The following is a 10,086-nucleotide window of genomic DNA, read 5'->3' as shown; positions in this document are numbered from 1 at the left end:
TAACCTTGAAGACCTTGGTGGTTGAATCAGAAACAAAATACTTTATTAATCCCAGATGAAATTTTGTAAGCCAAATTTTAATGGACTGTTAACATGACTACACTATGCCCCTGCAAGGTTTTATCAGAATTCACTAAAATGCTACCAGAAACATAACCTACTTGGCAGATAGGTTCATGGTAATAACTTTAGTGGTGCATACATAGGCAGGTTGGCTATTTCTTCCTGCATTCTACTAAACAGAGCTGTTTTGGCTGCGGAGTCACATTTAGCACTCTATCAGACACGCCAGCTTTCTTTCAGAAAATTAATGTTTATAGGAGAATATACATGGATACAAAAAGGTATTCAAGAAATGCCCTATAGTTACCCCATGTTGATGAAGCACTTCTAATGAGTAACACACGTGTTTACTATGCTGTCTCATGGTACCTCCAAAGATATCCTTATCTTGGGAAGCACAGAGGATGTCCAGGTTGTAATGCGTAGCACTCTTATGCAGGCTATTGTAAAACAGCAGCATTGTTTCAGATTTGTAATTGCGTATCCTTCGTGCCTCTGTGTTTGTTTTTGTGTGAAAGTACTCCTGGATGACAGCATTATCTGTGCGTGTGCAGTAGCATCTTCATGCTTTGTAGTTCGCATCAAGCAGAGGGTGGACAAATTGCTAAGACAGCTGATCCTCTTTAACCAAACATTGGTAAAGGCTATAAAAAAAAGAATAGATTGATCTTTAATTTGGCTCTAAGTGATTCTTGTCTTAGTAGTAAAGGCTTGTATACTTTTTAAATGCAGATGTGCTTTGATTCACATTGACTCTACCCTTAAATGCTAAACAGCAGCTCTCCCTAGTGGCTACAGAAAAAAAACAAAATTGCAAAATATATCCATTTTCAAAGTTCACTGAGTTCAGTAGTTGATGTAATGGAACAGTTCTGTGGTAACAGTGTTCTGTCTTTTTATTAATTTCCAATACATTCTTAATTTTCTGTCTGCTCACATTGTCCCCACTGTCTTCTGTTCCAATCTATTTCTTATCTATTTCTTATTTTCCATCCTTTATTACCTTCTCTCCAGGATGATTGGCTCACATGCCAAAGAAACTGGTTATACCTAGGTATCTTTTTGGCTGAAGACATCAAGAGGCAACTGCCTGCTGAGTCAAATATGTTTCTCAAGGTTGGGAAGTCCTGGAAAGTCCTGGAAAGAGATTGTGGCTAAAGTTAATAAGATACCCAATGACCTTAAAGCAGCCACACAGTGTGGTATTTTACCAAACAGAATGCATAGAAATTAGGCATAGGCATGTTAATGCTGAAAGAGAAAGAAACATGAAAACATATGCATTTATGCAAGTGAATATATTGAGACAGCACACATGCCTTGTTGATATCCCAAACAGATCTGTTGGCGACTGTTTAGTGGAAAATGCTCTTTTAATGAGCTACAGAAGTGTCTAGAAGCTTACCTGGAGTCCAAGAGCATCATCTTTCCCAGGATATTCTGCACACATTTGTTTGTTACACACGACAACAGCAGACCTTTACAAAGTACTCTTTTTATATTATTGAAACATTTTCAAACAGCATCTTTTTTGTTTTAACAATCCCATTTCCAAAAGTATCAAAGTGCAAAATGCAAATAAAAACCGATCTTTGTTTATCCTGAGAATTTTTTCTATTTTTATGAGAAAATTAGCACATTTTGAATTTTATTGCAGGAACATGGCTCCAAAAAGTTGAGACCAGGGTAACAGAAAGCTGGGAAAGTAAGTAGTACTAAAATAATATAAAGTATAAAAAATAGCATCTTTAGTTTCTCAGAAGTAAAGAAGTAAATGGAGGAGTCAGCTGAACAGCAAGAACAAGATCCAGGCTATCAACACCTACGCCCTGCCTGTGATCAGGTACCCTGCTGGGATAATAAGCTTGCCAAAGGAGGAGATAAAAGCCACTGACATATTCAATTCAATTTTATTTATATAACGCCAAATCACAACAAAAGTCGCCTCAAGGAAACACAAGGAAGCTCCTGACCATGCATGGATGGTTTCACCCCAGGTCCAGCACTCTGAGGCTGTATGCTAAGTGGAAGGAAGGAGGCTGGGGACTAGTGAGTTTCAGGACCACAGTCCAGGATGAGGCAACATCCACAAATGCATCAGGAAGATGGCTCCAACCAACTGCGTGCTCAGTGAATATCCCAGGCAGCAGAAATCCAAGAAAGAGGAGGAACCATCATGGAAGGACATGGTATGTATCGCCGGCAGATAGAGGAGGTGGCTGATATCCAGACATCCTTCCGGTAGCTGGATGAAGCTGGACTGAAAGACAGCACAGAGGTACTAATCATGACAGTACATTAGCAAGCTCTGAGCCCAAGATCCATCTACCACACCAGGCAAGACCTCAGGTGCAGCCTGTGTAAAGATGCCCCTGAGACAATCCAGCACATAACAGCAGGGTGCAAGATGATAGCAGGCAAGCCATACATGGAACGCCATATCCAAGTGGCCGGCATAGTATACAGGAACATCTCTGACAAGTATGGACTGGAAGTCCCAAGGTCAAAATGGGAGATGCCTCCAAAGGTGGTGGAGAATGACCAAACTAAGATCCTGTGGGACTTCCAGATACAAATGGACAAAATGGTGGTGGCTAACCAACCAGATATAGTGGTGGTAGACAAGCGGAAGATGAAAGCCGTAGTGACTGATGTAGCGATACTAAATGACAGCAACATCAGGAAGAAGGAACACGAGAAGCTGGAGAAGTACCAAGGGCTCAGAGAAGAGCTTGAGAGGATGTGGAGGGTGAAGGTAATGGTGGTCCAAGTGGTAATTGGAGCACTCGGTGCAGTGACTCCCAACCTAGGCGAGAGCCTCCAGCAGATCCCAGAAACAACATCGGAGATCTCTGTCCAGAAGAGCGCAGTCCTGGGAACAGCTAAGATACCGCCCAGGACCCTCAAACTTCCAGGCCTCTGGTAGAGGACCCAAGCTTGAAGGTAGACTGAACAATCAGCCGAGACTGCAAGACCAGACTGACCAACCTGTGCATTGCCTGGATTTATTACAAGAAGGCCTATGACTCAATGCCCCACATATGGATCCTGGAATGCCTAGAACTATAAAAGATCAACAGGACCCTAAAAGAGCCTTCATCAGGAACTCAATGGGGATGTGGCGCACGACACTAGATGCCAACTTCAAAGCCCATAGCACATGTCACCATCAGGTGCGGGATCTACCAAGGAGATGCTCTGTCCCCATGTATGTATGTATGTATGTATAGATAGATAGATAGATATTAATATACTGAAATTTACAATTTGAAAGCTGCAGCCCTTTTCAAAAAATGGGTCAGTGGTATTTCTTTCACTGCATTGCATCACATCACTTACATTACTCTTCTTTTGAGACCACTAAGGCCAATTGTTGTAGTTTTAAAATCAGTCTTTTGCTGGATTGTAGCTTATCTTTTTCGAAAACCTCCCTGCTTCATTAAGAAATTATGGTGCTTAACAGATATAAACATTACTCTTGCCATGTGTGTGATTGCAACCCCATATCATCATGTTACCTCTTGCACTTATCATGAGCCTCTCCTGTTGTCCGGAGGATATGACGGTCATGATTTCCTGATATAATTTCAAATTTTGAATGGACAATTTTCAACTTCATCTTTCTCCATCTTAAATGATCTCAGGCCCTGAAAACACAGCAGCTTTTTCAAATTTTAGATCTTTTTTTCTATTTATTCCTTTAATGATGTCAACTTTTAAATAGCATTTGTGCTATATGCTGTAATTTTCACTTCATATTTGTAGTTATGTTTAATCTATTGACACCTGACTACTTGAAGATCATGGCCAATTATCATCATTTTTTTTCTTTAATTCAGTTATGTACTACAGAAATCTGTAATTCTTTACATTTTACATTTTGCGTTTAAAGAAAATAGAAGAAGATTATTCTTAAATTCTAACTATTTGCACACTCTGCTTGTATTTATGCTTTTTCTCAGACGTATAGATTTTGCTTCTTATCCAGTGATTAGCTGCTAAAGATTCTGGCTCAGACATATAACCTTCAAGCAGTGCAGGCTCACCTCAGGAAGTGTTTTGATGCCATTACACGACTAGAGTTTGCTTTATTGGCCGAAGAACCTTCTGGTGCTCCAGAAATGGTGGGTGCTGGAGAACAGAGGACCATATATAGCAAAGACATCCTGAATATGGCCTTCCCTGAGGGAGAAAAGGTCAGGTTTGAGTAACCTTCACACTTGTGATCATTATTCTCTGACTGTGTTTTATTCAGCCTGTTATTTTCTTGTTCCAGTCCTTACTAAAAGGGTAGATAGAAATTGAAAAAAAAAAAAAAAAAAACCCTTATATCTCATAAAATCGCTTATACTCATCTATCTGGCAGATTAGAATCCTTAGATTGGACCACCGATTGAGCTACCAGTTGCTGTTAGGTATCCAGTAATTTGAAAGCAAGAAAAAGCCTGCGTGCACATCTTTCAAGTGAACAGTTTTGCATAACAGTATTATTAATTTGAATAATAGTCATTCTAATCATAAAGTTTATGTAATTTTTAATTGCAGTTGCAGAATTTTAAATTTCAGCTCTCTCACTGTGGTGAGAATTATTTTGCATTATGCAAGAACTCCTACAGACAGCATTTAAAGCAAAAAACGGACATTCCCAGTTTTAATTTGTACCCAAAATTAAAACATTTGAAAATGAAAAGCGGTATTGTCACGAAAACTTTGTTGGCAAGAGTGTTATAATTGACAGCTGTATTCAGATGAAGTCCACTCTCTGCTCCTCTGGAAATTACAGTATATCATAACAAGACACAACAGATGTAATCAAATCCTCATCCCCAAGTGATTCTGCTGCTCTGTGCATGAGGGAACGTCGAAGATTGGCTTTGCAGTGTGGAGGATGCTAGATTTTCCTCACAGCAACAGCTTAGCAAGGAGGCCATTACAGCCTACCAGGTGAAGTCTACGGAGGAATAAGTGGTGGCTGGATACCCATCGCAGATACACACATAGAACACACACACACATATACACAAAATTTGTGAGAGTGTGTGTGTACATTAATCTATGTATCTGTGATTAGTGGGATGGGTGTCCAGTGTGTGTGTGTGTGTGTGCGTGTGTGCTTGCTTACTCTTTCTTTATACGAGATTTTAATTTCACTTTGTTTTTGCGTCCACCAGGTGGTGCTGACCATATCACAGATGATGTAGGGCAGGGACGTGGAAACACACTTGGAGAGAGACCATGACCGTTTGGCAGTACAAATTCTCACTGTGCCTTCTTTATTGTGTGATTAAATTTTAACCTGACCAAACAAGCCTGCACATTTTAATGACATCACCACTGACACAAATGCCATGTCGTCACCATCGATATCCATGCCAGGGACATTGTCACCTATCTAGTTTGGGAAAAGGTACGATAGACCAGCGTCAGTTGACCATTGATAAACGTCTGTTCTTGGCTTAATATAATACGTATAATACGTACAAGATTTAACTGGAGATTTTTCCTGTGATCAGTGTAACTTAGGTTTAAAACTTGACTTGACTCGAGGCTTTCTTTTGATTGATATCAGGTACAACTTGGACTTGAATGGCAGAGACAACTATCCTTCAAGTGGGACATGAACTTAAACAACTGTGTAGCAACAATTGAGCTGTCCACATGCATTTACGGCTATGAATATCTGGGATACCTTCCTAGAATGGTTATCACACCACTCGCAGTAATAGAGAGCCAGTCGTCCACAAGCCAAAAGGTTGGTGGTTATATCCCAGTTCCTCCCAGTGCATCTATCTGAATGTAGAGTTTTAGGTTAAAGTGGTTAGGCATAGAAAAAAGCACTTGTGTGAATGTGTGAATGAGGCTTGTAGTAAGAAAATGCTTTGAGTGCTCAAATAGAGTAGAAAAGAGTAGAGTTCCAGTTCTAAGTATCTAAACAGTTTTCCATTTTTTTTTGTTTGGTGCTCTGCTTAAAAATGTGAGAGATTAAACAGAGTCAAATATAACAGAGCACAAAACAACTAACAAAATCATCATATATTATTAGTAATAGCTAATCAACATATTCAATAGAGATATTTATACAGCACATTAAAATGCAGAGTTTACAAATTAGTTTGACAAACAAGCTCAATCAGAATGATGGTGAATTCAATTAGACAGACTCTTTGAAGTCTTTATTGCATCTGATTGTAACAACTTTCAACTCATATTTTAGGATTATTGTTCTGCTGAATGTACCAATGAGAGTTTGTTAATACATATATTTGCTCTGCTTACATTCTGTTGTTTTGCTCAACAGTTAAATCATCTGTACATGTTATTGTACACCTTCCATCGGCAGACACACATACCAAAGCTATAACAGATGCAGTTTTGACAGTTGCGATAGGTTGTTTTGTCAAAATTTAACACATATTAAAAGTGCTGAAATACAGGGCCTGGAGAAATAAAAAGGTGCAACTGTTCAGCTTCTAATAATGTGGACTATATCTATTGATACCTGCCTTACACTGACTGAGCCTTGGTTTAAAATGACACATACACTTGTAAATAAAGTATTATTGATGTAAAACTGGTTGCATAAATTACACTTACATTGTGGCACATTTTTGTAAATGGTGTGTTGTTTCATTTCGACTTCTCTTGAATCCCATACAGGTTAGGGTTTCGAGTAAGTTTTTTTCTGTCTTTTTCAGTTTCATAGAAACATGCATCCATTCTTTTTCTGTTATCTCTTTTTGTCAATACAGGAATATTTTTTGTGTCTTTTTTAAATAACTTTGAATGTACTACATTGCAAACATATGTTTTTAACAGAGTGCTGCCTGTGACAATCTGACTGAATCTACTACCATGTACCATTAGATGGCACTATTGCTTTGTGGCAGTTAAACTATATGGTCGTGTGCAACTATGCAGCATTAATCTTTCTTATTTACAGTTTTTCTCGATTGCTAAAACACATTTCTTGAAACTACGCCTCATATCCTCACAACAGTAAACACAAATCCATAACATCTCACTCAATTTCCCAAACATCCTATTTCCAGGTCAAAATGAAGCTCTACACCCAAAACTATTCACTCCTGCTGAAAAACCAAACTTTGCCCTCAGACATCAAACACAAGCCCTCAAAAACACACACTACAATAGAGTTTTGCACACTGGTACAATTAATTCAAAACAATAGTTCCAAAACAAATAGGTTGCTTATGGTTCTCCCCTTCAAAACCCTTGTCACATGATAAACACAAAAGACGCAACCAATGTATGTACAGTGGCACATTGTCATTCATGTACTATACAGTACAACACACACCAGAAACATTATCCCACCTCAGCATCTTGTCTTTGGTCTGGGTCAGGCCAGAGAATCTCATCCACATCACAGGCTATATTGGCCCTGGCCAGGCAGCGGGGGTAAAATCCTCTTGCATGCCTGATCCACCCCTGGCATGCATCTACTGATATGTCTAGGCAGGCCTCTTCCATGGCCTGAAGGAGGTGAACACAGACATAAGGTTCTCGGTCATACACTTTCCACCGCCATGCCGAAAATAACTCCTCTATCGGGTTTAGAAAGGGAGAGTATGCAGGCAGAAAGATATTAGAAAACCTTGGGTTATTGGTAAACCAGTCACGAACCAGAGCAGCGCGATGGAAGCTGACGTTATCCCACACAACAACGTAGTGAGGCTGCTCTGGCTGTGCTGGTTCCCTGTAGTCCAGCTGGAACATATGTTGTCTTAAACCATCAAGAAAAGCAAGGAGAAGCATAGTGTTATAGGGTCCTAGTACGGCATGGCGGTGGAGTACCCCTCGTTGGCTGATGGCTGCGCACATAGTGACATTCCCCCCACGCTGACCAGGGACATTTACAATAGCCCGATGGCCAATTATGTTCCTCCCCCTTTTCCTTCTTTTGGTCAGGTTAAAACCTGCCTCATCCACAAAGATTATTTCATGGGGAACAGGCCGTCCTTCAATCTCAAAGATTCTCTGCAAGACACATAACACAGTAGAGTCAGTCGGTACCCTGAACCACAGTTCAAGAGTGCTGAAATGGCAGCATAAACTGCCATGCTGTGATGGTACACAATACTTTATACAGTATCAAAACTCATACCTGAACATATTCCACACGTTGGTTTTTCACTCTGTCAGAGTTTCGTTCGAAAGGGACTCGGTATGCCTGTTTCATCCGGAATTGATTCTTTCGGAGGATGCGGTCAATTGTGGAGAGGCTGACGGCATTTATGCCTCGAAAAAGATGATCATCCTCAATCACTCTCCTTTGAATCTCTTGCAGGCGGATTACATTATTTGCAATTACCATGTTTACAAGTTCCCTCTCTTGCTCCTCCGACAAAAGCCTTAACCTGCCTCCACCAGGTGGTCGTCTCTGTGTCCTACAAAAATAGAAGCACTCATTACTGTAACTGTCACACATTCATTTTACAGGCAAATAATGGAAACATACTGAAACTCAAGACACATAAGTTCAGTAACTTAAACGTTACTGTACAAAGCAGTCTTACTGCAAGTACACCTACCTGTTTTCCTCCCTGAAGGTTCTGATGATGGAGGCAACAGTGAAGCGACTCAAATTTGGTTGTACTCGTTGCCCAGCCTCCCTCATAGTCATCCCATGGACAAGGACATGGTCAACTAAAGTGGCTCGAATTTCATCCGAGACTGACTGTCTTCTTGCCCTTGCTCTTCCCCTTCCTTGTCGCCGTCGTTCTCCACCTCCACCTCCTTCACCACGTCCTCCTCCTCCTCCACCTCTCCCTCCTCCTCCACCACCTTCCTGTTGTCCTAGACCACCTCCTCCTCCTCTTCCACCACGTCCTCCTCTTTCACCATGTCCTCTTCCTCCACCACGTCCTCCTCCTTCACCACGTCCTCTTTCTCCACCACGTCCTCTTCCTTTGCATCTCTTTGGATCCATTGTTTCAAACCTGAATGAGCTGACTTTGGCCCTTTTATCTATCCATCGCAGGTTCTGATTGGTGTGTGCTAAATTTTGACTCCTAGTGTTTCCACCTGGTTAATTGTGTGCTAATTGAGCTCAAGCTATGCTGACTTACAGTTTTTTCTGATTGCTTAAGCACATTTTTTGTAACTATTGGCTAATTTTGCAAAACTCTTCACACAAATAAGAAAACCTGTCACCCAATAATCAAAACATTGTAGTTCTCTTGCAAAAGCAAACACAGCTAGATTAACTCTTCACACCTTCGTAAAAATGGTGTTTCCGTATCAAACAGTACACACAAGCCATCATCTACTAAGCACACAATGCGCCAACTGCACACTGATGGTATGAATACAAAACACATCTGGCTTTTGCTTTCTCTGTGCACAAGGTAGGCTATGTCAGTTTGAGCTCATACTTCTGTCATAGATCCATAAGCATAGAGGGATCCAAACTTCAAGTACATCAAAACAAACACAAGTGTTTATTTCCAAGTATAGGATTATTTGCAGTCGCCATAATGACTATATGGGTTACTTGGTCTGCAGTGAACATGCTTCCTCTGCCCCAGCATCTGGTCATCTAGCAATTCTGTAAAGTAACAATTTCAGTATTTTTACATCAATGGTATTGGTGTGTTTCTCATTGGCATATGGCAGTGCTACAAATCTTTGTGCGAAGTGACTGTACTCACCGATTCTCATTTCAAGATGTCCTTATGGTGCTTGCTACAGTGTAGCGGCTCGAGTTAGGCTGGACCCGTTGGCCAGCTACCCTCAGGGTCATTCCACGGTTGATTACATGGTCCACTATTGTAGCTCTGATGTCATCAGCAATTCTATTTCTTACTCTTCCTACCCTTCCTCTCCCCCCTCCTCATCTTCCTCTCCCCCCTCCTCGTCTTCCTCTTGCTCCTCCTTGTCCTTGTCGTCCTCTTCATCCTACTTCTTCACCTCCACGTCCTCTTCCTCGGCCTCCTCTACTTCTCACTCTTTCTGCTCCCTCCATTGTACTCCGCACACACAGCTTACCTGTATTATAGTGCT

At 40.8% G+C, this 10,086-nt stretch overlaps 2 protein-coding genes across 2 annotated transcripts; one reads left to right on the top strand and one right to left on the bottom strand.

Annotated features, from left to right (window-relative positions):
* The first annotated feature begins 2,168 nt into the window (after nucleotides 1–2,168).
* LOC147328452 (uncharacterized) lies at nucleotides 2,169–3,225 on the top strand. Its single transcript, XM_086297438.1, has 2 exons — nucleotides 2,169–2,252; nucleotides 2,366–3,225. Exons 1-2 carry the CDS (start codon nucleotides 2,169–2,171, stop codon nucleotides 2,987–2,989), a joined length of 708 nt encoding a protein of 235 aa, XP_086153564.1. The 3' UTR covers nucleotides 2,990–3,225.
* Nucleotides 3,226–4,131: 906 nt separating this feature from the next.
* On the bottom strand, nucleotides 4,132–9,138 carry LOC147328451 (uncharacterized). Its single transcript, XM_086297437.1, has 4 exons — nucleotides 8,616–9,138; nucleotides 8,189–8,471; nucleotides 7,528–8,061; nucleotides 4,132–4,194 (listed from the first exon to the last, which is right to left on the bottom strand). The coding sequence occupies exons 1-4, from the start codon at nucleotides 9,011–9,013 to the stop codon at nucleotides 4,132–4,134; spliced, it is 1,278 nt and encodes a 425-aa protein (XP_086153563.1). The 5' UTR covers nucleotides 9,014–9,138.
* Nucleotides 9,139–10,086: the final 948 nt, after the last annotated feature.

This window comes from Aulonocara sp. 'chitande type north' Nkhata Bay, linkage group LG6 (assembly GCF_057382095.1).
Source record: "Aulonocara sp. 'chitande type north' Nkhata Bay isolate Kocher_YH1m ecotype deep benthic linkage group LG6, A_spYH_male_GT1.1, whole genome shotgun sequence".
Lineage (NCBI taxonomy): Eukaryota > Metazoa > Chordata > Actinopteri > Cichliformes > Cichlidae > Aulonocara > Aulonocara sp. 'chitande type north' Nkhata Bay.
The sequence above is the reverse complement of the archived record's forward strand: the minus strand, read 5'-3'. Positions and strand labels throughout refer to the sequence as shown.